The sequence below is a fragment of the Notolabrus celidotus genome, chromosome 15 (genome assembly GCF_009762535.1).
Source record: "Notolabrus celidotus isolate fNotCel1 chromosome 15, fNotCel1.pri, whole genome shotgun sequence".
Classification (NCBI taxonomy): domain Eukaryota; kingdom Metazoa; phylum Chordata; class Actinopteri; order Labriformes; family Labridae; genus Notolabrus; species Notolabrus celidotus.
Genome location: NC_048286.1, coordinates 12,209,853 through 12,237,720, shown reverse-complemented (window position 1 = coordinate 12,237,720; position 27,868 = coordinate 12,209,853). Strand labels below are relative to the sequence as shown.

Sequence of the window (27,868 nt, the reverse complement as noted above, 5' to 3'; positions counted from 1 at the left end):
TGTCCTCAGAGGCCCCTGTTAGCGTCTACTATCTGCCATTCACAGTAGACAGTTGGTAGATTGTAGTAGGCTGTCTTAGCTAGCTGCACAACCTACACAAGAGAGGTTAATTGAGGTTGTTAGAGTTAGCCATTTGGAGGCAGCCGTATAGTCTAAATACAGACAGGACAACCTGAGCAAAGAGCTAAAAGCAGCTTACAGGTGTAAATAGCTCTGGCTCTGGGTGTTGCATTGCTTTGGGATTGGCAGCACTAGATCCCTTTAGGAAAAGCAGGAGCTGTTTTTTGTCATTGTTGATGTTATTAATTCAGATGGAGATCATTTTTAGATTTATTAATGTATTTCTAGTTAACAATTCTGAAAAAAAAAATGCATGTCAGAATGTCATCTTCTCAAACGTAGATGACACCTGAGTGTAAAGCTAATGTATTTTCAGCTTCCAAAGTATAACACCGAGCATTTTTAAATTTTTCCTTTATTTATTTTACTAGAGTAAGTTCACCATCAAGCACCTGACACATGCCCTGAGAGTGAGAGAGATCCTTCAGTACGTCCCTCCCTCCCGCTGTTAGTTTTGAATCGTTACCAAACACCACGTTAATAAAATGCCTCATCCACACGCAGATCATGAGTTGTGATTATGCACTGAAGTAAGATTTCAAAATGCATGTTGTGTTATTTTGGCATCTTTATGATGGTGTTTATTGTCATAAGATAAGACATATAGAAAGACAAGGAGAAACTGTAGCAGGCAGGGTGGGACAAACTGCTGCATAAAGAGAGGGGTGTGTGTGTGTGTGTATGAGGGGAGGTTATAAGACGGAAAAAAAGCTGTGAGTTTGTGAACTTAGACTTCAATAAGTTGGAGAACAAAACACGATTTAATATTAACAAACCTATACAGAATTCAGAGATGAAATAACATTTGCAAAGGGTGATTTTTTTCAATATCTTCAATACCTGTCGCCACTTCCCCTGCCTCAGGTATAGCACCATTCTGTGGGGGACACAGATGTCACTCTAACTTATGTCTCTGTCACCAATAAATGATGTCCACTATAAAATAGTCCACTCTAGATGGTGATTTTCTGCCCAAGAGTTCACTTCAGGGTCAAGGCTCAGTAAACGCTGCGCGTTCAGTAACTCACACAGCTCAAAGTGACAAACACCACGTCAAATTCATGCTGCGCAGACAAAATACTCTGTTGCCTCCCAGCCTGTAAGTGCTCTGATCCTATAATAATATTAACTGACAATAACATATGTGCAAAGCATCCAAAGAGGGGGCTATTCAAGGCACGGTTGAGTGGTTTGCCATTCACATCACATCGTGTAGCTAAAGGCTGTTGTGTTGATGGGGTCGATACCCCGTTATGAAGTGATGTCATGGGGTTATGAGGTGAAGGTGTTGTCAGATTCAGAGACTTAGCCTTTATGTACTTTTAGCCCTTTTAGTTGAAAAGAAAATAGGCTGAGCTTATCACATCAGACATCAATGGATAAAATCCCTTTTATCTTGAAAAGCACACCACAACATACTGCAGTCATGGGTGTATCCTTTTTGGATAATTTGTGACACTTTTTCTTTCACTTTTTCACTCCTGAACTTTGCCTTCATAAGTCGAAAATCAACAAAGCAGCATCTTTTGTTTCCTGTCCACAATTCAACAGTAAATTGTATAGACTAGCACAGAAACATGTGGCTTCATGTGACTGCTCTTTCACATTACAACTGTGAGGTCTTGCCTCTCTCATTGAGATAAACAGCCCTCTCGTTACCCATGTGTTTCCAGTCACACTGACCAGCAGCGGCTCATTAACCAGCTGGTGAGGCTGGTGATGGAGCTCGTTGCTGCACAGAGTCTGTCAGTGGGGGTCCGTGAACCTGCCGCTCCAGCCAAAGAGAGGGGGAGGGGTTCAGCCTCTAAAACTGTGGGCATCCACTGAGAAGACAGCCGCCTTCATCAACTGCAAAGTTCACAGCGACACACAGCATCCAATTAAGCAGCAGATAAATCACACAGCTGACCAGAGAAGAATGTTGGAGTTTCATTTTCATGTGAGTGAGACTGTTAGATTTCAAGTGTCTGTGATTGTTTTTTTTTTTGTGTTGTCTGTGTATTGATGTGTGCGGCAGCTTTGATGGCACTGTGTTCTACTCTGCGAATTCAAAAGACCCAGTTGATGGAAAAATAAGCACTACTGCCAATGGACGTGTTGGGTAAAAACAACAATTTCTGTGTCCTAAAAATTGCACTCAGCACTGACAATAAGCAACAGATGCATTTTTAATAGTCACCATTTGTTGAGCTAGTAATCCAATACAATAAAAGCATCTGGTTCTTAGACTCAAATCACCATGGAACTTTCACCAGGAATTCATGCAACACAATGGTAATTAGTTTCCAATAAAAAAGGTAATTTCACTAATGAGTTCAAACTTATGCTTTGACAAAAACCTTTCACTTCCTTTCCCAGGGCACCACGATGGAAGATGCCTGATTACTTTTTGTGTTAATCCTTTCAAAGGTTTGGTCGACTCTGCAGAGGTGCAATTTTGAATAGAAAAAAAAATCAATCAATCAATAGAATTAGTGACATCAGAGACACAATGAAATGATGCTGGATGAAGTGTGTTAAAATCTTCCTCAGATTGAATTTGTAAAGCACATTCATTCAAAAATATTGTAACACATAGTGCTGTAGATAGAAATAATAATAGTAATAAAATAGAATAATTTAAAAAGACAACCCCACCCCCAACCCCACAATCAATATACAAGGTTAAGAACACAATACAAATAAAAGAAGCTACTGACAAACTGAGGAAACATTATCATAGGATCTTAATGAGGAAACACAGGAGGTAAATAACACATTAAAACTCAAGATGCTGGGGTGCCGTTGGCCTAGCGGTCTAAGCATGCACCCCACTGCATGACTTCCCCCACTCTCCACTCCCCACATTTCCTTTCTCTCTTCAACTGTGCTATCCATTTAAAAAGGGCAAAATGCCCCCCCAAAAAACAAAAACAAACTCAAGATGCTGGCAAGTAAATTTCCAATGTGCACAGATAATGTTAAAACAGAGCTTTTTCCAGATTACTATACTCATCTGTACACTGCTCATTTGTGGTGTAGTTACAGTAGAGCTAAAATGAAAAAGCTTCAGGTAGCATATGATGATGCATATAGAATCTTTCTCAAACGACCAAGATGGACGATTGCAAGCTTTATGTTTGTTTCTAATAATGTCCCTACATTTCATGCTGTGCAAAGAAATGTTATGTATAAATGTATGTGTCGCCTCGTTGATTCAGAAAATGAACTTGTAAGGGAGCTCACTCGGCCCACATTAAGTGACACAAGATACTGAATGTTTCATGTTTTTGGAAACTTTGGAACAAATGTCTTTTTATGTTTCAATCATGATGAACATGTAAACTGTGGCAATTTCATCTTTGTCTCTTGCTGTCCCTGTATTGTATTAGTTATTATCTATTTCAACTTTTTTTTTTTTTTTCCCGTTTTCATGCTGATATAGATCTATGGGTGAATGGGTCTAAAATAAAGTGTACATAAAATATAGGAAATTAATCTCACCAAAATAAAACTAATACAATTTTTAATAAAAAATTAATAAGATAATAACACACTAAAGATTAAAGGAGTAAAAGAAACTAAGATGCTACACTGCAAGTAAATTCAGAAAAGTAAAACAGATTAACATATTAAAATGGTGAGAGGTTATCCATAAAAATCACTCCAAGTAGATCAAATTAATAACTAAATAAATAATGAAATAGCCCACAATAAATTAATACATTTATACAAATTATAAGAGTGAATATGATATATATTTGTATTTGTATTGATTCAAAATAAGACAGTATATGATTTGCAAAAAATACTACTATTTGAAGTAGATATGCAAGTGAATAAGGTAATATAGAAGAGACTAAAAAAGGTTTGTCTTTAGTTTGCTTTTAAAAAGGTTTAAATTCTAACCTGTGCAGCCCTCAGATCTTCAGGTAGGCTGTTCCAGCCGTGGGAGTGAGTGGGAATGAGTGAATCTCATGCTGATGTTGAAATGAGAAGGTATATCTTGGCTCTTTGGACAATTTAAGAAATGATGGATGCTAACACAGCTGATGAAAATGTAAGTTGAATGTTGTTGAATGTAAAATGTTCATTTAACATGTGAATTCCAGTTTGTCAGGTGAGCTGAGGTAGATAAATGATAAGGTATCAAATATAAGCTCTAACTTGTATATATACCAAACTTACATTCCAAAACGGGCACAACACATAACTGCAAGTGGTATAAGTGCCTGACATATTGTGTATTTGGGGTGAATAAAGATGAAACAGTCTGTTATTCATATCCCATTCAAAAAAATTGCTGGTTTGACCTTTTGTTCGAAAAACCCCATATAGCCCATTCAATAGCCAGCAAGTGCTTTAAAATGCAAAAGGCACCTCTAATGAGCAGAAACACCAGCATGACACCAGCCACACAGATGAGTCAGCGTGTGTTTATACACTAATGGCTGCGTATTGTTGTCTATCCCTCTGAGTGTGCACTCGACTGTGTGGTGGCAGCAGCTGTATTTCAGCAGATGCTGCGTAGCTGAAGTGTTGGGCAGCTATTGAGTTCATCGGAAAATAGCGAAAATAAGCACAAAGAGGTACAAAGATAATCAAGGAGCCGGCTGCAACAACCTTAATTAGTCGTTCAGGATACTTGAAGTGCAATGGACTGTGGGGTTTAATCAGATAGTGAAACGCTTTAGAAACACAATCAAAGCCATTGAAATTTCACCACATTCAGCAAGACCACCACAGACTCTTACCTTTATTCAACCCCCAGTTATGACAGTCAATAGCTGCCATCCTTTGACTCTCTCACTCCTATCTTGCCTGGAAAGGATCACATGACCCCTATCCATTCTCCAATAAAATCTAATTATCATCGCCTAGAGAATTACAGCCAGCTCTGGCCTCCGAGATGACACAGTGGTTACATCATTTTATGGATTACTGTTAGTTCCGCAGCCATTTAATCACCTTGTACCATAATCTAACCATTTGTCATTCAGTTGTAGATCCCCGCAACTCCCTGTGGATTTGCCCTCTATTAACCACTGTTTGCAGGGGCCGAAGACTTCCCCTGACCTTGGTGGGACTTCCCAGACAGCAACATAAAAAGGCAGTAAAGCTGTCTATTGAGGAGTGTGAAGCATATGGACTGGATGCAACAAAATGAAAAAGATGAACTCAGATGTTTTCTAAAGGCTACATTTGTGTCTATGTGCTTTACTATTTCACATTACTCAAACAACACTAGAAATGTCTTCTTAGTATACTTTACTTTAAATAAACTGTGACAGCTGCTGAAATCTACCCTTGCCTTGCAGGCCAGTACCCAGTTATGCAAATTGTTCAGCCTCAGCCAAAGATTTAGCAGCATCTGGCTTTTTCTTGGCATTTGTCCACCAATCTGATTAAAGCTATGTCCTGATATATGACGCAGAAATAAGTCACTGTCTCTACTGACAAATGAACTCTTTCCTCCATGGAAGATATGAGTGCTTTTTGCTGTTTGCTTGTGCTGGCTGTATTTTTCTTTCAAAATCTAGGCTGTGGCTTTTAAATGCAGGAACGGTCAAGTGGAAAAATGCTCTCTCCTTGTCACCACCTGACTCAGGAAGAAAAAAGGAACTGTGCTCTCGGGGCTGACCAAGAAGCCATACAGAAGCACCACAGAAGAAGAGGCAACAGTGACTGCAATGAGACTAGGAGTGGGTAGTAATTCTCACATTCTGCCTGGTTGGGATGTACTCATTTCAGACGGCAGATGTGACGCATCTGAATGCTTGCTAACCAGATTTAACAGCAAAAGAAGAAGAAAATTTAGCAGTTGCAGTTAATATGACGGCTAAAATGCAAATATGCAAACCATGCTTCTGCAACACAGAAACATCAGCACACAGTTTAAAGGCAGACCCTCAGTTATGATGGTGTATTACCAGCTTTCACCAGCACTTCACCCAAGTCATTTTTATTGGTGCGGCCACACAACTGGACCGTTAAGAGGACGGTTGTCCCGTAGAGTATTTCCTTTGAGTATCCATGCCTGCAGCGCACACCACAAAGTGTTGTGTGTGTTAAGGCTGGGCAGTTAATCAGAAAAGAATTAAATCTGACATTTAGAACCTCTATCAATCTAATCAGCCTGTTGTTTTTAAATAGACAGCATTGAGCCATGATAGTTGCTTGTGTATACGTACAGACTCTTATGCACTTTAAAACACAATACATTAACCGCTTACAGCTAACAGCTCAGCTAATATAGTTTGATCTGGTCTTGATCAGCGCTTTTTTTTCTGTGTCTTTGTATTGAAGGCTGTAACCACATTTGATTCCACAGTCCAGAACTCTGAAGAGAATCTGCAGTTATAAACTGTAGAACCAAGATGTTATTGCCATTTTTCTTTGCATGCTGCATATTTTTAACATAAGCAGCACATTATTTCTCTCTCTCATGTGCAGGTACAAGTGAGAGAGAAAGTTTGATATCATTTTGACTTGAAATGTCCAATCCCTAAATCTGACTTTGGAAAGTACTGAAAGAAGATAGCTGTTATGATCAGCTGTAAATGCAGTTGTCCACAAGGTGGCAGGAGTAGTTCCTGACTAAGATTATATAAGCATGTTAGCATGTTAAAGGTGGTAATAAGGGAACAAGATTCATGACTGCCTGGCTGGGTGTAATAGAGGCTAAAACAAGGGACTACAATATTCTTTACAGCAACAAACAAAGCATGGTACCAGAAGAAAAACTAAGCTGTGGTGTGTCGAGAGAAGCAACATGGATTCGCTGAAGCCAATGGAAAGTTTGAAACTTACGGTGAATAGTCGACAGCAACTGGCATTCCTTCGAGCAGCAGTTTCAACTGTACATCCAAGCTGCAACCTCCGGTCTAAAATTATGAGTCCAATGCGGAAGTGCTAAAAACTGCAGTTCATCGAGGATCCGCTTGAGGCTGGCTCCGGAGTATCGGAAACCACATACACACCAATCCAATCTTTACAGCAGAAATAACCATGTTTACAGCCTGGTACAAAAGACGAGTGTAGTCTGGATAGCTCATTTCTCGATCGGCACACACTGTACGGGGGTGAATTTTTTTCAAACGCAGCAATTTCGAAGATATTGAGGTTACGAGTCTACCAATGAGAGGCACAGCTGACTTGATTGACAGGCGGGAACACTAGCTGTTGGCGAGGAGGCTCAAAGCCCGCCTCTTTACGTCACAATCGCTCGACAGCAGCAATATGGCTGCCGCCACCCATTGGCCTCAAAACAGCTCTTTAGAAACAGATGGGTGACGTCACGGATCCTACGTCCATATTTTATATAGTCTATGTGTACATCGCGGCAATGCAACTTGATATGTAGCCAGATGCTAGGAAGGTAGCGTTACTGCTAACTAATCGAGGCTAAAATAAAAATAAACACGTTCGTGAACGGACAAAGACTACGTTATTCTTTGCAGCAACGAAAAGAACATTAGCCACATAGGAATTCTAACAAACCTACACCTTTGTTACCTTTGGTTGCTTGATAATAACACCAGCTTCCATATCTTCCTGTCCATGTCTGCATACAGTCAAAACCTTGCTGTAGCTCTCTGGGAGCTTTTTAAGTATTCTGTGACGAATGCTCACTCCACGCCACCTGCGGCATTTGTGTCGGTCTCCGGAGCCATCAAGGTTAATTGGAATCAGGCGTTAAAAGACGTTCAATATTCCAAAAGTGACAACAAATTATGTTAATGGTGGTTTCAAGTCCTTGTTATCAAGGTGGAATCAATCATGCCCACGTCCCTCGAGGTCAGCAGCCATACATAGCAATTTGCATCGTGTGTGTGTGTGAGTGTGTGTCTGTGTGTGTGTGTATGCATTTGCATGTGTATCAAGACTGTTAAATGTCACACTGTAGATTATCCTCTCTATAGAAAGCAAGAGGGTGGACTTCAAATCATACCAACTTGATAATCACTTTTACATTAATCAGAGTCCAAACATAGAAACTGGACAACCATTGTAGACTGATGCCTGATTGTACCTAATGTGTTGACTTGTTCCTGCCTTAATGCTAAGAGGTGTATCGACTGTATGCAAATGATGCCTGTGTAGGGTAATGAGTTGGACAAGGCTGTTGATGTCCTGCTTTAGCGCACTCAGGCATCACTTCATTACAATTAACATGTAATAAACTGAAACCATAAACAGCAAACCTGATGGCTGTTTTCTCTGTGGCATCTGGTTCATCTGCTGCAGGAAGCTCGTCGGCCAGAATCTCCTCAGGGCTCCGTGGGTCATTCAGGGGGGCCTTCTGCTCTTTGCCTTTGATGCCCATCCCTGCCGTGATGGCGTTCCACAAAGCACTCTGGGACTTTGAGCCTGCAGAAAAAAACAACAACAACAAGCATACATTTTCTTGTATCAATTTAAAACCATCAAGCTTTTTGGTTTACCAGGCGGTAGTTTATACACATTATCTAACAGAGAACAGGACTGTAAATCACCTTAGGAAGTACATGGTTTTATATTTAGTGAGCCAAAATACTGGGTGCTTCTACAATGCTGCCCCCATGTGGTTGTACACTGTCAATGCAAGTAAGTCTTTGGAAGTAGCAGACTCATAACACAGAGAGCTAGAAGAAGCTTTTCAGCTCATAGATCATCTTAGATCCCCATTTCAATATTCTTGTAAAGGCAGCACATTTTAAGATAAAAAAAAAGCACATGCAATGATATTTTAGCATTACTTCCTGTTTCCCCTTATACCTCCATAAGAGAACAAAATCTTTGTCTGCAAGGTTTGTATTCTACTGAGAATCTAAAGAACATTTCTTTTTAGAAAATCTTCTTGCTTCCTGAGTTTTGTTCCAGCTTTTCATCTTACTGAGGTGTTCAGAAGTCTCTGTGGCTAATCTGCCATTAACTCAGGGTAAAATGACCCTTTAATTATGTGCTCTGAGAGGTGAAATGGTTTGAAATGAATTAATTGATAAATAATGAAGCATGACTAATAAAGAATGGACTTGACACTCACGAGAAAAACTGGCTTGTGGTCTGTTTGAGCTCTCCCCATCTTCATTTGCCACTGGAGGAAGAAAAGCAGATGACAGAGGTTAAAAGTGTTGTTAAAATACATGCTTGAAGAATTTGCGTTATTACAAATATTAAAACGTGTCAATGTGAATAAGTTGACAGTTCTTAAACATGTGAAAAATGAGAAAAAAAATCTTCTCTCTTCATCCCTGGTTTTCTGTGTACACTTCTCCTGTACATTTAAGTATCAGGAAGGTCATTAACCATTCCATTAAGCCCAAGATCTGCCTTTATGTGTGATTCATGAGTGTCAAAGTGCTACAGTCTTTGTTGTAATTTCATAGACTTGCACCCTGCTTGAATATCAGTCCACTTAACATCACATGGTATTTAGAGTTCATGGAGAAAGGTGTAGGAAAAAGATCCCTCTAGATGTTTTTCTTAGCCAGAAATGCTTGAATTAAATTTGTGTCATGGAGGTGATTTCAAAATAAAATACTGTTTCTTTCTGATCAAGGGTAACTTTAAAGAGATGTTTGTGACAACAACAATAATAATAATAATAATAATAATAATAATATAATAATAATAATAATAATAACAACAACAACAACAACAACAACAACAACAACAACAACAAAAAGAAGAAGAAGAAGAAGAAGAAATATTAATAATCATCATCATCATTTCATTTATGTAGCACTTTTCAAACAGGGTTACAAAGTGCTTTACAAATAAGAAAGAGACTTAAAGATAATAAAAGAGAAATGTGAGGAAGACAATGACTAAACGTTTAAAAACTGCAGAGAGGTAGCAGCAAAAAAATCCACAAAGTGACAGAGATATAAAGGAAGATAAAAAGGTTATGACCACCAACAGATAAAAGAAAAAAAAAAAACAATGCTGGAAGAATAAAAACAACAAACGATCAAAACAATCAAAAGATCAAAATACAAGATAGAAAAATAGAAAATTCTGCCAGTGATACTGCCTGAAAAGAATAAAACATCTGGATTAAAACTTGCTCAGGTACTTAGAAATGTATTGGGGTGCAAGTCCAGAGCATGCTTTAAAAGTCAACAAAAGATCTTAACATCAATTCTAAAATGTATCAGGAGGAAAGGAGGAAAGCTAAAACAGGAGTGATGTTCTCTCTCTTTTTAGTTCTAGAGAGGAGTTTAAAAAGGTTTAAAAAACAAATGTGTATGTTTACATTGACTAATCAGTTTGTCAAGCCTTTAACCAAAACTCCACCACAGCGCCCAATTCTTGATTCTATGGGGTAGCTACCATCATTGAGAAATGACTTATCAGCATGCGGTTCTTCTGTGCACCCATCATCCTTCAGGGGAAAATATTTAACATTGCCCCCCAGTAATGTTTTACCATTATCAGTTTTCAGAACAGATTTGAGTCATCACTGAAATCACTCTGTTAATTCAGTTGAATGAATGGCAGAGGAGTTAATGAGTTGCCCCTTCTTTTTTTGCTCATTGAAGGGTTTTTTGTTACGACACTGAAGACAAAGACAGTCGATTCTTTATCTTGACAAAAATCTGAAAGACTTATTAACAGGATTTCAAAGAGGTCGCAGGTTTTCAAATTTGCAAAAGGAATTAAGCGAGGTGGAGTAGGCAAAATGGGGGAGTTATGTTCCATGTGTTTCTAATGTAATTGTCTTTTCTCCCTAAATCCTCAAGCCCTTTAAAGTAAATGAAGGTCAGCGTGTGAAAAGGAAGTCATTGTACATCATGAGTGTGCAGCTAAGTACCGAACTGCAAGTAGTAACTGTGCCTCCTCTGAGCAGCCATGGTAACATGTGATGGAGTTAACATCATCTCCTTGCTGATCATTTTGGTTTGCTATATTTTTCTTCACTACTTCAAACTACAACACATTTAAGGAAGCTTCATTATCTGGATTTTTAGTATATCTTATTGTTTAGATATCTCTGTGGTTGCCTGCTGTGGTGCTCTGTGCCCCCATCAGAGGCTGGGCGTGAGCTCTCCACTGACACACCTGTTACAAATCTTCTCTTGATTAGCTGACACTGCACTACGTCCACATGTACACAGAAACTGATTATTTTATCGATGCAGATGGCTGTCTAACATGAGTCTGGTTCTGCCCGAGGTTTCTGCATGTTAAAAGGAAGTTTTTTTCTCGCCACTGTAACTAGCTAAATACTGCAAGGTGCAATGCTCATGGTGGATTAAGGTGGGGTAAGAGTCTTCCCCTGCCTTGGTGTTGGGTCTCTGTTCATAATTTGACATAGAGTGGTCCAGACCTGCTATGTTTGTAAAAGCGTCTTGAGATAACTTTGTTGTGATTTGACGCTATACAAATAAAGATTGATTGATTGATTGATTGATTGATTGATTGATTGATTGATTGATTGATTGATTGATTGATGATTGATTGATTTCAAAACAAATCCTGGCTGCATCAAAGGTGGTTTTTCAATATTTCTCAAGGCTGAAAATGCAGATAGAAACATAGAAGAACATTGTGCTTGTATGTCTTCAGCACTTTCCTGAGCGAGCAGCAATTATTAAAAGGGTTCGTAACCCTGTGTACGTAACCCTGTGTACATTAAAAGCCATTCAGCATAATATATCTATTCATCCCGGTGCTGAAGTGTAATGATGAAGTAAAGCAAGGTTTCTCTGAAACATGCATTAACCTAATGGTACTGAGCAGACATTCCAGTAGCCCAATCTTTGTGTCCGTGCAATACAAATAAAAAACAGTCGCAAAATCAGAGTTGAGGTAAGACAGCAGCATTTCAAAAATTTTGTTTTTGCCTTTCATGAGAAATCACCCAAAACACCACCTTGAAAGATGTTTTCGAAAATCTATATTTTCAATGACCTAAAATTCCATTTACATGTAAACATAAGACCAAATACAGAGAAAAAACATAGATGTGAATGGAAAAGTATTTTCTTTTCATTTCTAAAAAAAGTATGTGTGCAAACATGACTAAAAACTCAGATGTCTGCACATTCTTGGCCAAAGCAGCAACCTCTTGCCACAAGAAATGAAGCCAATGCAGAAGAACTGCAGTTCCTTGAGTGCCCACTTGAGGCTGGCTCCGTAAATACCAGAAACTATCTACACACCCATTCAGAAAAGCAGGAAGAACTTGTTTGCAGCCTGGTTCAAAAATTGTTTTAGTCTGAATAGCTCATTTCTCAGCACACATAAGTTTTAGAAGATATTAGATTCTGAGTTTGCATAATTAGATGCACAGCTCAACTGATTGACAGGCGGGTACACTGCAGCTGTTAGCGAGGAGGCTCAAAGCCCTAATCTCTACCTCACACTAGCTTGACGGACATTAGCTTGAGTTCAGCATTTCCAATATGGCATCCTCTGCCGATAGGCTTCAAAACAGTGCTACAGAAACATACGGTGACATCACAGAGACTACATACATTTATTATACAGTCTAAGGGTTGGCTTAGCAATTTCAGCGTGCACCCCATATACAGACTAAAGTCCACATCTTCACACTTCCTGTCTCTCTTCAGCTGTCCTATCAATAAAGGCAAAAAAGTGCCCTAAAAATATAACTTAAAAAAAAACTGCAAATGCTGGAGTATGCACGCCAGGCCATTTAGCGAGATAACTTTGTATTACACACCACTTAGGAAAACCACATGACAAGATGTTCCTCAACAGAGTACAAACAAACAAGAGGAAGTTAGTGAACATAGTAAATCTACACTTACCCAAAGAAGCGTTTAATAAACTCAGTAGAGTGAGCAACACAAACACAGCTCGCCTTGAGGTTATTGTCCTCCTACAGATTCCACTCTGGAAAACCATTTCAAAAGTTTGCAATTTCAGCAGTAAGCACAACAATAGTTAACTGTTTCCCATGAATAGGTTTCTGTGTAAATGGGCTTTTAGGTTCCTGACTTCTCTTCACATGCTGCCAGATGGTTTCTGCGCTCCCAGTGGTATGGGAGGCTCCTTTCCTTTCTTGTGTTGCATTACTTGTGTTGTTCATGGATCGTCCTGTGCCTCACCTATTTGCCTTCTGTCTCCAGTGCCTCCCTCCACCGAGCCCAACACCTCACCCTCGCTGAGCCACATTCCCCTCAACAACCCAGCTCTTGTGCATCTGTCAACACGGCTTCCCTGCCAGCTCAGACTCACCTCTGCCCCATAAAGTGCAGTGCTGCCAATTATCATTTGCCTGTTTGCAGTAAACACACCTTGCACTACCTTTGCCCTGTCTGTGGTCTTGTATTTTGGTCCTGTTTAAAAAACTGTTGGTACAAACTGTAACAGGATGTTCCTATAACTAAATAATTTAGGGATAATTTATGACACCTGTGTTGCAATGGTCTACTCTTCTACCTATGAGATTTGCGATGAGCAAGCCAGTAAAAAACAGACTGTATAAAACATGGATGTGCTCTCAGTGACATCATCCATTTGTTTCTTAAGAGGTGTTATGGCAAACAACTGTGGTGGAAATGCCGACTGAGAGAGAGGTTGAGTTGAGGCCACAAGCTTGCCACCTAGCAACACGCTACAATATACCTATTCTTGAGTTCAAACCATAGACCTTTTGGAGTACTCTATGCTATAGAGTCTGGACACGGTTGAGGACAGATGGCTGTCTAACATGAGTCTGGTTCTGCTCCAGGTTTCTGCCTGTTAAAGAAAGTTTCTGCTAGCCACTGTAACTTTCTAAATGCTGCAAAGTGCTCTGCTCATGGTGGATTAAGATGATATCAGACTGAGTCCTGACTGTAAGAGGGGACTAGATATTATCCTGTCTTGATGTTGGGCCCTTTTTTAATTATATAACATATAGTATGGTCTATACCTGCTCTGTTTGTAAAGCGTCTTGAGATAACATTGTTGTGATTAGGCACTATCTAAATAAGATTGATTGATTGATACCAAAATGCTTTAGTTTTATCAAAATTTAAAGTGACCAAAATTCAAAGGGACGGCTTCCTCCTAATTGCATAATTTGCCACATACATGCCAGGTGGTGAGCATTGAAGTCATGCACTGTAAATGGGATTATACCATAGACTGTATAAATATGGACGTAGTATCCGTGACGTCACCATCTGTTCCTGAGAGCTGTTTTGAAGCAAAATCAACGGCAGCAGCCATATTGGTAATGCGGAACTCAATAGGCAGAGTGTGACGTAGTGTGAGTCTCTTAGCCAATGGCTGTGTGTTCCCGACCGGGAGTCACGTCAGTCATGTCCTTATTTGGGCACAAACTATAATCTTAATATCTTCTTAACCATCATGTTAGAAAAAATTCACCCCCCGCACAGTGTGTGCCATAGAGAGATTAGCATTGTAGGGCCAAGCCGTTTTTTGACCCAGGCTGTAAACATGTTTATTAATGCTGCAAAGATCGTCTTTTCCCCTTCATATCTATGTGGTTTTCGGTATTTCTGCAGCCAGCCTCAAGCGGATTTTCGATGTGTATTGCAGTTTATAGCACTTCCGCATTGGCTTCATCGTTTGAGACCGGAGTTTGCCGCTTGGATTATACCTACAGTGATAATCCTGATGCTTAATTACAGACTGTACTCCCACTCGGGCCTACCTAAACGGATTCAGCTCAACCAACTTTGACCTTTAACTTCTGGCAGACCGCCAAAGGAAGACATCTCACAACCAATCAACCCACATTAATAATGAAAACAGGTCTGCACCCTTAATAATCTAAACCCTTCATATCTGATTGAGGAAAAGGGGGAGAGACGTACGTGAGAAGCATAGACTGTATAAATATGGACGCCTAGTATTCGTGACGTCAACCATCTGTTTCTAAGAGCGTTTTAGGCAATCGGCAGCGGCAGACATAGGCTTCTGTGCGAGCAAGTGTGATGTAAAGAGGCGGAGTTTGAGCCTCCTAGCAACAGCTGCAGTGCTCCTGCAGTCAGCTGTTCCTCTCATTGGAGACTAGTAATCTCAATATCTTCGAAATTGCCGCGTTTAGAAAAAAAATCACCCCCCTCACAGTGAGAGCACATCGAGAATGAGCTATCCAGACTACACTCATCTTTTGTACCAGGCTGTAAACATGTTTATTGATGCTGTACAGATCGTCTTTTTCCCATTCATGTGTATGTGACTTCCGGTACTTTCGGAGTCAGCCTCAAGCGGATCCTCGATGAACAGCAGCTTTTACACTCTGCATTGGACAATATTTTTAGACCGGAGGTTGCCGCTTGGTGAGAAGGCAATGTAACATGCTGTTCCTTCAAGAATTAATCAGGTTATTTTACTGGTGTCCGCAGTACGTTTGCAGGAGGGCTAAAACAGGATTTCCCTGAACTGTTTAATTGTCTGGATAAACCGGAAGCCAAGCTCTTTATTGGTGAACTAATGCCAACAGTCAACTGTCGGATCGACAGGTCAACACAGTGTTAAACCCAACACATGGCTCCTCACAGGGATCAACTGTATTTATAGCTTCAATCTGTCAAGGAATGGCACATCAAGGTAGGTGTCGTCCACCTGAGCAGATTCAAAGTTAGGAAACTGATGGTCCTTTTTTGGTTCAGGCCTAAGATGATGCATCCTGAAATAGCACAGACTCAACAACAAAACTTCACAGTCTCAGAATCAACATGTTTACAACCTACGCCTGGATTTGTCTCCAACTCCCTTAACCTAGTCTCCCTACCCTCAAGAACAAATTTAACCTGGATCTATTGAATTTGTCTCCTTACCCATCCAAGCAGATCTCCAAATTTTCCACTGGAGACTTATTTTTTATTCAACTACAATAAGCAATAAATGAAAAGGTGAACGAAGGTTGCACAACAAAACACCTCCTGATCAAAGGATTTTAATGGTTTCCTAGCTGGTGACATTAGGAACCCTTTTGAACCCTAGTAAGGCCTCAATGTTGACCCCCAGACTTGCAGCAGAAGGATAAAGTCCAGAATAGAGATGAACACATGCATGTTCAAAGCGTGGCTGGGCTTATACCTGGGCAGTCCAGTGACGTTATCATGGCCTTTATTGACCCTTGATGATGCCAAACAGATGCCAAACCGGAAGACCCTTATAGGGATCAGGCTCATTATCTCTGACAAGAAAGAGCGGTTTGAATATAATCACGCCGCCCCCCCCCCAAAAAAAAAATGTTTCTGCGGTGGCACATCCAGCTGTCTGCAAATAAGGACAAATTTGTTTAATCTTATTAAACTCCCAAATTTTTTTCCATGAAATTCTGTGACAAAGTGCTTCAATATCCTGTTACTGTTATTACCATCACTTCCAACCACCTTTAAGTCAAGCTCTTTTACTGCATTTCTGTTTCATACCATGTGATCAGCAATCTGTTGTGTTATTTTTCCCATTTGTGTCAGTGACTAAACCTTTACAGGCAGCATGACCTTCACTTTAGCTTGAGTTAGATTGTTTTCTGTATCATTTCTGTCTAGCAGTGAAAATGTCATTGTGTTAAGCACTGCACTGGAGTGTGTGTTACTGCTTCTCATGAAAACAGACATCATCCATGATCTGTGAGAGGTCATGGGCAAGCTTAAATGTGGGCTGTTTGTTTGTATGCCTTATTAAATCTCTCCCACTGGCAGAGCATTTAGCCTCATCATCTTCTTGTGATATACATGCAATATTGTTAGATTCAAGGTATTCAGTATTATCAGATTATACAGACATTTTCTTTGTAGAGTAAATTAAACCATCAGCAACTTTTGAAAAATGAACGAGGCATGACTCTATGGGAGATAGTTTTATTTCATCTTGAGATATCTTTTAATATCCTGAGTTAGCCCTGGATTATTGGAAATATACGACTGTGGATGAAACATTTCAAACATTCAAATGGAAAAGAGTTGGTCTTAGCCTCTCACACTTGGGAGAAAGTGACCAAGAGCACATTGGTGTTTAAGATCCTTCAATTTAAACCCTGAATTCAATGGGCCTCTTGGCCTGTGAAGCATATTTATGTTAATTTTACACTTCGGAGTCCTAAAACATACTTTTGTGCAAGGTTGGGTATAACTCCAGTTCAAGTTCAAGTAAAGATGTATCTAGTTTATTTGGATTCAGTGTTAAATGGTTTGTCACAGGACCCAGAGGCAGGACTCAAGCAGAAAATACTGGCAAAAGATTTCTGTATGGTACGTCATGTGTTTCTCTGTGTACATGATGATTGAGGGTTGTTGCCTTTTTTTGCCGTTTTCTACTTATTGGCGCTACTGTGGAGGTACCTATATGAAGACAGCATTTAAGTCTAAGATAAATGTCCATGCAAGTGTATTGCATTGTATCGTATTATATTGTATTGTATCATGTCGTATCCAATCGTGTCGTGTCCTGTTGTGTCATATCCTGTTGTGTGGTGTCATCTCGTGTCATACCGTGTGGTATCATGTCGTACCGTATGAAATTGAATTCTATCCTATCATACAGTAATGTATCATTCTGTACCTGACTCAGATTGCACAGTATTATATTGCACCGTACTGTACTGTACTGTACTGTACTGTACTGTACTGTATTGTACTGTGTCGTGTCATATTTTGTCATATCATATTGGTTGGGTCATATCAGGTCCTGTTGTGTCCTGTTGTGTTATGTCATTGTGTGTCTGGTTGAATGTTATCTTTTCGATCTTTGGAAATGTTAACCATCGATATTTATTAATTATTAAAAAAGCTAAGATGTTATGACAAAAACAATGTCAAAGCAACACAATGTATACGTATGACTGTCTGTATTGTATAGAGGCATACAAAATGTTTAACACACTGAATGAGCATCAACTATGGTTTGGGTATAAATTTAGTATACTGACATGAACACATTACATCAATCCAACTAAAGATAAATAAGTATAAAGATGCACCATGGTATACAATCCAACTAAATAACTTACCATGTTCAGAAAAGTGTTGTTTGGTTAATGTTGACAGAGTGGACAAAACTTCATAATGCCAGGGCTGTAAACTTGGATTTTAGGTGTAGATTTTCCACAAAGCTTCACTGTATTCCACCCACACTTATTAATATTTGTTGCACAATTAGAGTGAATGGCAGGTTCCTCTTTTCACATTGTTTTATGAATGCTCAACTGACAGCTTGAGTCAAAATGAACCTTTGTCAATGTGACGAAACAACATAAGACTTGGGAGGAATCATGCTTTGTACCATTTTATTACTGCCTCCTTTAAATCTCCCCCATGCCAACACAGTGACAGAAAGCTAAAACTGAAAACTGACACTGTAAAAAAAACTGTGAGCAAAACAAAGGGCAAAGGTTTAATTGAAAGATTGTTATGAAAGCACATCATTATCAAAATGTTCAATATAAAATAGAATCGTTCTAACACTTGAGTGCCAATGTTCAGTGCCAGTACAACATGTTTCATTGCCAGGCTTTTCCTTTCAGTTCAGGTTTTGTTTTCCATGCCAACCGTTGGTGTCACTTTCTTGGCTCTGTTGTCCTGCTACTGCTTTTCAAATGTTCCTTTCCCAGCCTCTAATTGTTCATGCTGCTGCTATGTGCGCCTGTGACTCCCAACATCACCCAGTCTTTCCAGCATCATCATTTGATCAAACATAGCAGAAGTCTGGACTACATGTGAGGATTTGTCTTTCTGCTGCTTAGGGCAGACACCCCTTAATTATAATATCTCTGCAGAGTTGGGATGCCAAAAACTTTCAGACAAGACTAATTATCACATCATCTGTTCTATAATGAGTATCTTTACTTAATTTACTTGTCTCTCCTGATTGAAGTTATAATTAATTCAATGAATTCAGTTCTCTGCCAGAGAGGAGATTGAGACAGAACCAGGACATCACATTTTAATCATAGTTATTAGCAATATGTGACTGGCTTAGATGACTAAATGCCATTCCATTGTGTGTTAATAACTAATGTATTATAGTAAATTTGATACATTTTACTTTTGATATGCTGTACTGTTATCGGATGCTGATATTAAAATCAGGACCCATAACACTTGATCATCTAATAGCTACAACTACCTGATACTGATAAGTTATATTACAGTTTAATGTATATGAACAAAGAGAGATTCAATGTGCAGTGGGTAGAAGTTAGCAGCATTTAGCAGAACAGATTTGTGGAAATTGGATGATTTATAAGTAAGTTTAAAATTAGAGTATGATCACTTTATATATAACTATAGTTTTATTTTTTAAACTTAGAATAAGTATGTATGTTATATAAGGAGTCTGTCTCCTCACAGCGGCGTTCATCATGAACCGCCATCATGTTTCTACAGCAGCTAAGAACAGACAAAACAGAGCAAACACATTTTGTTATTCAGAGAAGAAGAGAGAGGGGTTGTTGTTAAAGGAAAATAAGAGAGAGCGGTTCCTGTTGAAGGGGAGGAAGAGAGAGCAATTGTTGTTGTTGTGTTGTTTGTATAAAATTATTTGTATTGTTAGCATTTTGTTAGCAATAGTAGAAAATTGACAAATGGGAGACCCCAGATATTATACATCACGAGCGTGAATCTGCCGCATTTTCGTTCAAAAAAAAGAAAACACAAAGAAATGAAGCGAAATCGGGACAGACAATGACCAATACCCAAAATCAGAGTTGCTTTTCCAAGGTGGAAGTCCTTAATGACAGAGTTATGTTGAAGGATGACGCAGAAGTTGCCTGTTGTTTGCTGGAAAGGTAACAATACAACATGATCTAATGCTTTTGTTACAATTTGCTTTTTTATTTGTTTTAAATTGTATTGTTGTTGGAAACATAGTTTGTGCCGCCTGGTCACAGAGAAAACAACTATGCTAACAGCTTATAACATTTAATAACGTTGTTTAGTCTTTTGTCTGACGGTTACACAACATATTGTCGGATAACTAATTACCATTTTTGGGAGAGCTTCTGGTCCTCCAAGGCCACCCTCGCTTAGGTGACGCGAAGGGTTAGGAACGGAGGGGTTCATTCTAGAATCTGACCACACACTGCACCTTTAAGTCGTTAATAATATGCAGTCACAGCAGTCAGGAACTGTATAAATATCCAGGTGTGCATTGTATACATTTAATTTAGCCTATTGCACTGAAGTTGCGGTTTCCAAAAAAAAAAGGCTGTCTTTGGCAGAGTGCAAAAACAAACAGTTTGTATATAAGTCGTATATACAACAGTGCCAAAAAAAAAAACTAAAATAATAATTATAGTTTAAAATGAATAACCCCGGTTATTGGGGTTAGCACCATGGGAGACTGGGCATTTTCCTCTGCTGCCCCGCGACTGTGGAATATAATATCCATAGTTTTATCTCACCTTCCCTGCTGCTTTTTACTTGTTTTATTTAACCACAGTGTCTTTTAACAAGTGTCTGCATTTTACCGTCTGTTCCTAACTTTGTTTTTATTCTTACTGCCTTTTAATGTCCTGTAGCACTTTGAAATTTGTTCAGAATGTAAAGTGCATGATAAATAAAATGCATTATTATTATTATTATTATTATTATTATTATATTATTATTATTATAAACTATCATTTCATAAAAACATTACCAGATTGGTACAGATTTCCCATTATCTTGGTCATCTGAATCTTAAAGTTAGCAAGTTAATTAACACCTTGTTAGCAAGTGTGATGTCTTCCTCCACTCAAATGCATCACTCTATATGTTTAGAGAGATACATGTTCACTATCTAGGGAAGGACATTAAAAGTATATCAAACAAGTCATATATTTTACCACAAGGTATGAAGAAACAGAAATACAAAAGATATTTTTTGGAGCATAATGGCACACATAATGGAGTCTTAAAATGTTAAAAAGTGGAATGGGGTCATTATTATGAAGAAACAAATTCAGACACCAACTTAATAATAACTAATCATCTTCATAATTCTGCTCTAAATACAAGTTAATGGCATGAAAAGGCGAAACAAGCAAATTAAGAAAATAAAAAAAGCTTGAATGCTCCACAACCCTGAGGTGAAAATCTGTTGTTTCCCAAATGAGCTTTGTAACACAAACAGAGACATAAGTGAGCTAACAAGCCTAACACAACAAACAGCACAGTTAGATTCGGGGGCAGCGCTGCCAGATACAGTCGAGGCTCAGAGAGCTTAATAGAGGAGAGAACACGAGGTGTCCAGCCAGGCAATGAGGTACCAGCGCTTAGGAGTCACGCTTCAGGGGAGGGATTGGCAAAATGCTGCACAGACTGAAACCTAGGCCCGGTGAGCAATTGATTGTGACACTCGTAGGTTACCATGACAACTGCCATGCTTGTGGATTGTGTGGCTGTGATATAGGCCACTTGTGAATGAGGCAGGCTTTTAGAGGTAACAGGTGTGTTCATGTTAGTTAAAACTCCAGAGTCTATTTTATGTGGAATGATATAATTTATAAGGTCTGCCTAACCCTCTTTGCATTTTGAGTTCTAACAACTCTAGCACTGAAACTTTCCTCTCTTTATCAGTATATTTATAACACATAGATGCCTGAGCAGAAAGGATTAACAGATGAAATGGGTATTCATAAGCACAAGTCAAATCAGAGAGATGAAAAGTGAATTGTGATACATTTGTGAACAGCAGAGGGTGCTACCTGCTTGTGACTTTTCTTCTTTGGCATTATGCCAAAGTGTATTGTGTAAAGATATATGACAGCAGGTGAAGATCTTGCAACTGAGGATGCATTGACAGTGTTTCACACACAGACATATCAGTAAACTAGGGGACACTCTTTATGCACCAAGCAGCAAACTCTGGTCTCAAAATATAAGCCAATGCGGAATAGCTAATTTCACTATCGGCACCACACTATACGGGGGGGTGAATTTTTTATAACCAGTTATTTTGAAAATATTAAACTTTCAAGTTGCCTAATAAGGGCATGGTTGGCTTGATTGACAGGCTGACAACTTGTAGCTGTTAGCAAACAGACTAAAAGCCCGCCTCTTTACCTCACATCAGCTCAACAGATATTAGGTTTAGTCTGCATTTCCAAAATATGGCACCTGCCGACAATCAGCTTCATAACAGGGCTTCATTAACAGATGGGTTACGTCACGGACACTACGTCAATTTATCATACAGTTTATGATTTGCACTTGTCGTAAGTAGCATCTCCAAAGAGAGAGAGACGTAACACCCAATATCAAACAACGAAAGAGCGTGTGCCTCTTCAGGCGGAACTAATACATGGAACACTTCTTTCCGTTGAATGTCCTTTTGGCTGTTTTCCTTTTCTCTGATAATCTAAGAATCTAGCTTTTGCTCTTGAAAAAAAAAGCACGTTTTGTTTTTTTCTTTGTAAAAACAGGAAGTAAAGTAACCTGAATATACGAAGGCACAAAAGGCAAAATAAAGTTCGGTAAGGCAACCTCTTCTCTTGGTTACTTAACCCCTTAAAAAACGAATTACATGAGTACATCTGATCTTACATTGGACCTTAACCAAACTATTAAGACCTCAGAGTTTGTGTTAATAATTGTGCCCCCTGTGGACAAAAGTGGTACACCTGGTATAGTGAACTTTGTTTGTCAACATAACTGTTCTCATACCAAGTTATCTACAGATAACACACTCAGTTGCTTGGTATTTGTGTTTGTGTTGATGAAGCTACACTACTTAACAGTCACTATTAATGTCATGTCTTCAAAAAAATAAGGTAACAGAGAGGTAAACCTTGGCTGAAAGGCCAACAAGAAGGTTATGTAATAGCAAGTTGCATCACAGTTAGGTAATTCAACATATCACAATGCTTTTCTTTAAAACGGTGAATATAGCACACACCTGCTTAAAAGGAAGAAAGAAAAGTCAAGATAAATCTTGAACCTATGTTCTCCAGTGTTTTGCCCTTGTTCTCACAATGTTAGTTTCTCTGGTCGATTCTTTGCTGATCCTGCACTCTGTGTGTTAGTATTCTCCAAAGAGATCCCCTTCTTCCTCCTTTCACCTGGTTGTATAAGCTCTCTCTGTTGATGGTTTTCTTTTGTAGACCTAATAAAGGTATCAGTATAGAATTGTTTCATAACCAGTTAATAATTCCCCACAGAAGCCTTTCGTACTATTGTATGCTGACATGTAGAAAAGAGTTCCTGACTTGACAGAAGTTTAAACAGCAGCAGAGTTTTAATACAAAGCCTGCTGCGTACAAAAGACTTACGTACTGTATGTCTTTGAAAGAATAAAAAATGACTGAATTCACCACCTTACACATCTAAATTAAAATTTCATTCATTCCTTTTGGCTCCATTTCTCTTACCACTGACTCCTGGGAAATATCTGCTCGTCAGCAGCTAAATTCTCCTCCATGTTCAACATTTCATCATTTCATGTTCACTTCTGTTTGTGGCTGGGCTGGTTGCGTGGGTTTATCACGACCTTGTTATCCTGCCTGCTACATCTGAAAACAAGGTTTATAAGAGCAGAGAGAGTGAACCAAAACAGTAAAGCTGCAGGCTGTGAAACCAAATCAATGAGCTTAGAGACACTATAATGCTCTTTAAAGCTCAGACAAGTATGGAGTGGCGATCTTTGTGGATTTGTCTGAGGGACCCATTTCATACTTGTCACACTGTTTAGATGGAGCTTTGAAAAGTGCTGCTTCAACATATTCCACAACACGTTTAAGAAGATAGGAAAAAACAGTAACTATCCGTGTTTGATCAGCTGTAGTGCATCCTGAATGAAAACAGAGTTAAAGCTCTTGTGAGGAGTTACTAACTGGTATGAAACAGACTGAAATTAATACTGATTTTTCTGTTTGATCAAAAAGAGCAAGCAAAAAACATCAGTAAGAGGATAAGCCATATTTTTTCTTTCTTTTTATGCATGTGCAAACAGGTGAATGTAGGGCAAGGTATTTACACCTATGCAGAAACCACACGCAAAGACAGAGTGGAAGGCTGGCTCCAAAAGCTCAGCAAACCCTGTCAACAACCATGTTTAAATTATAATTCTGTTATCAAGAATTAAGCCTACAAGTGTTTCCTAATTTGGCATAATAAGGGGCGGGTCTGATTGACTGATATGTGGGCACATTGTAGCTGTTAGTGTAACAGTGTTAATGATTCCTCTTGCCATCACTCATCCTCTTTTGCTTTATGTCGTCACTGTTAATGTAAACTTGTTAGCTCTCCACTGGGACAGTTTTTTGTGCGTAACATTAGCACCCTCTTCCAGGGCCCCTGTAGACTTGAGCGGTACAACCTGTGTGTTGTTGCCAGTGCTTGATCATGTCCCCGTGGTAGGTAGTGTAGTAAAAGCTCCGCTAAAACATGTTAAAAATAAGTTTGTTTTACTTGATGAAAATATTATTAAACTTTTCAGAGAATCTCTGAGTGTAATGGCATACACATTTGTGATTTGCTTTGTTGGGTAACTTATATCACCACTTGATGTTTTGCTAGCTAAAACGTCATTGATCCTACGTGGTGTAGCCTGTTAGTCCAATATTTCTTCCTGTGTTTTAGTACTTGCTGGAGCTTATTACACAGAAGTGGCTGTGAGACCTAACATTCCTCTGATTCTTCTTTCTGCCAAAGGTGAATGTTTATGTCTGATACGTCACACACATAGACTGTATAAATAATGGACGTAGTATCCGTGACATCACCCATCTGTTCCTGAGCGCTGTTTTGAAGCCAATCGACAGCGGCAGCCATATTGGTAATGTGGAACTCAACCAGGCCAGAGGTGTAACGTAAAGAGGTGGGGTTTGAGCCTCCTACCCAACAGCTATGTGCCCGTCGGGAGTCAAGTCAGTCATGTCCTTATTTGGGCAAAAATGTAATCTTAATATCTTCTGAACCATAATGTTAGAAAAAAATCATCCCTGTACAGGGTGTGCCGATAGAGAAATTAGCTACGCAGAGCCAAGCCGTTTTTTGAACCAGGCTGTAAACATGTTTATTAATGCTGCAAAGATCGTCTTTTTTGAATTGGTGTGTGTGGGTTTCCGGGATTTTGCAGCCACTCAAGCAGAATCTCAATGAATTGCAGTTTATAACATCCGGAGGATGCCGCTTGGCACACAACACAAGAGAGAGTACAAACCACAACATTAGCAATGAGGCTAAAAGCCTGCTGATCCTGCTCTGTGTGTGTTTCGTATTAGAAGTACTCTACTGCCTCTCGCTAGGTAAACCATAAGTTAAGCAGAGTCAGCATTTTCAATATCCTTTTCAATATGGCTTCCGCTATTGTTGATCTTAAAAACTCCACTTTCAAAACCAATGGGTGACTTCATGAGACTATGTCCATATTTTATACACTCTGTTTACATCACATAAACATTCTTTGGAGTACTTTGGCATACTGCATTCATAAAGGGGTAACCAAGATTGACTTTAAATCTAAATTTCCTCCTTTTAGGCATCTTGAAAAAGTTCTTCAGTACTGAAGAGAGCGCCCTATCTGCTCTGTGATACTAAAAAGCTTGTTGGTTGTTTAGCCAGTGTTGTCACAGCAGGAGGTAACTGTCAGCTCTGGCAAAACCCTGCGTGTCAACATGATAAGGGAGTGGCGAAAATCCCAGTGGGGCTCTCTGCCTTATGTAAATTAAAGTTGAATTACACACAAAGTTTTTTCAGAATTAGTATTTTTTCACACAAAAGAGAACTTTTTGGTTAAAGTTTGAAGAAAACTTTCTATTTACTACCAAAGAAAGAATGAACAAGCCCATGACTACAAGTTTTGTTTTGTTTATCATCACAGTTGTGATTTTGCACAGGTGTGTAAGCTAGATGGCAAAACATCACACAGCCTGCAATAAACTAGCAGATTAAACTCCACAGATTCCAGCACAGCACATCCTCACATCGCTCTGTTTTTAACACTCGCTGCAGAGTTTCACAAGTGGCACAACAAAAGAAAAAGAAAAAAGAAACATAAGTTAATCAATACTCCGACAGTAGAATGAATTCCTGGTGACGTCAGTAGCACACAGCGTTACTCTGAAAGCCCTTTTCCATGGTGTAGTTGCATTACAGAAGCAGGCATCAACTTCAGTAGAATGGACTAATGTGGCGAGTTGTGCAGAGAGGTGAAATGTGATGCGTTTAACGATGCCGCTGCTGTGTGCACAACGCCTCACTGCTCTGCTTCTCTCTCACACACATGTACCATGCTTCTGTCACATACACACACTTTTAGTATGTAGTCACATGCAAGAACACTTAACCTTTCCTCCGCTCTACCTAACAAGCAATTTCTTACCTATGGTGATGTTGAAGCCGTCAATGCTGAAGGTGGCACTCGACCCTTTCTAAATCGATGCGCTTGGAGTTAGCTTCCATCGCTTAGGCAACCAGCAGCCACCCTGCGTCTTTTAATCTGTTTAAAGCCTCTTGTCAGTTGTTTCAGTTTTCCTTTGGGTAAACTCTCCTATTGGACAGAATAAAAAAGGCAGTCCTCCTACTTGCTTGGTGCTGAGCGCTGGAGGAGAACAGTTTGAGACTCACTACTTCTCGTCACAGTCACAGAGACGGAGAATTCTCTCAAGTCCTTCTACGCCCTTGTCTTGTTGTACATATCTTTCTTTCCTCTCTCCGCTTCTCACACCTCAGCAGGCTCATTTCTAGGAGCTTATGGCTATTGATTTTTTTCTTTTCTCTCTCTCTCCCTCTCTCTGTCTCTCTCTCTCTTCTCTCTATCTCTCTCTCTTCTTTCTCTCACCCCTCCCTCCTCGCTTTCTCTCATCGTCTCTCTTCCCCAAGAGGTACAGTAGGTGTGTGGTGGGTGGTGGTGGTGGTGGCTGTGGTGGAGGTGGTGGTGGATGGGAGGAGAGGACATCTCTAGAGGTGTTTAAATGAATGTGACTCCTCCTACAGTCAAGAATTCATAGCAGAATATAAAGTTGGTATAACACATGGCTATTGTGATCTTCTAGTTTAGCAAACAAAAATGGCTCTGAAATCATGTTGTGCTGTACATACATTGATGCATGACAGAAAATGTGGAGAGAGAGAGAGAGGAGAGAGGAGAGAGGAGAGAGAGAGAGAAGGAGAGAGGAGAGAGGAGAGAGAGAGAGAAGGAGAGAGGAGAGAGAGAGAGAAGGAGAGAGGAGAGAGAGAGAGAGAGAGAGAGAGAGAGAGAGAGATAATGTGTATTGAGTAAAACAAGTCATTAAATCAATGCCACTGCCTTTCATTTTGCACGAGTTATTTAGTGAGGCACAGAGAGATGAAGCCCATTAACGGCACACATGCTGTTCTCTAAAAGAAAACATCAAGCTCGGCTTTACTCAGTTCAATGGTTTCATTTCATTTGAAAAAAAATGCGTGTGATTCACTTAATCTTTCCTTTTATTCAATGTTTGTTCATTACCGTAGGACTACGGAACAAGGACACTCATGGAAAAACCTCCTTTTGTGCTTATTCAGACTACCTTTTCCTCCCCTCACCTGCACACGCAAGATCAACAAAGGATAAAAAGCTCCCCTTATTAACACCCTCTGACATTTAGCTATGGAATTTATCGTGTTTCCTTTCCCCCCCTGATTAGTCTCTGAGAGCGTCTCTGAGAGTGCTCCTTATGAAGGCTTCTGGCTTGTTCTCACACCTCCTCTTAAATCCAATCGAGCCACTGAACAGCACACACAGATCAGAAGTCATAAATCTTTAACTTGACATTTGATTCTTCGCTTTTGTACCACACTTTTGTTAAACCGCACGCTATGACGAGAAAGTCAAAAAGAAAAGCATTCTTCCTCCTTACAGTTAAACAAATGTCATCATTTAATCTTACATCTGTCAGGGTCTCCTCTTT

General features: G+C 39.4%; 1 protein-coding gene across 1 annotated transcript in view; it reads right to left on the bottom strand.

Moving 5' to 3' along the window:
• Window positions 1–27,868, bottom strand: part of pde1cb (phosphodiesterase 1C, calmodulin-dependent b) — a 131,252-nt gene that overhangs the window by 87,171 nt on the left and 16,213 nt on the right. The window contains exons 2-3 of the mRNA XM_034703242.1: window positions 9,125–9,175; window positions 8,304–8,469 (exon numbers count right to left, since the gene is read on the bottom strand). Coding sequence (XP_034559133.1) covers window positions 8,304–8,469; window positions 9,125–9,175 — 217 coding nt within the window. The remainder of the gene's footprint in view (window positions 1–8,303; window positions 8,470–9,124; window positions 9,176–27,868) is intronic.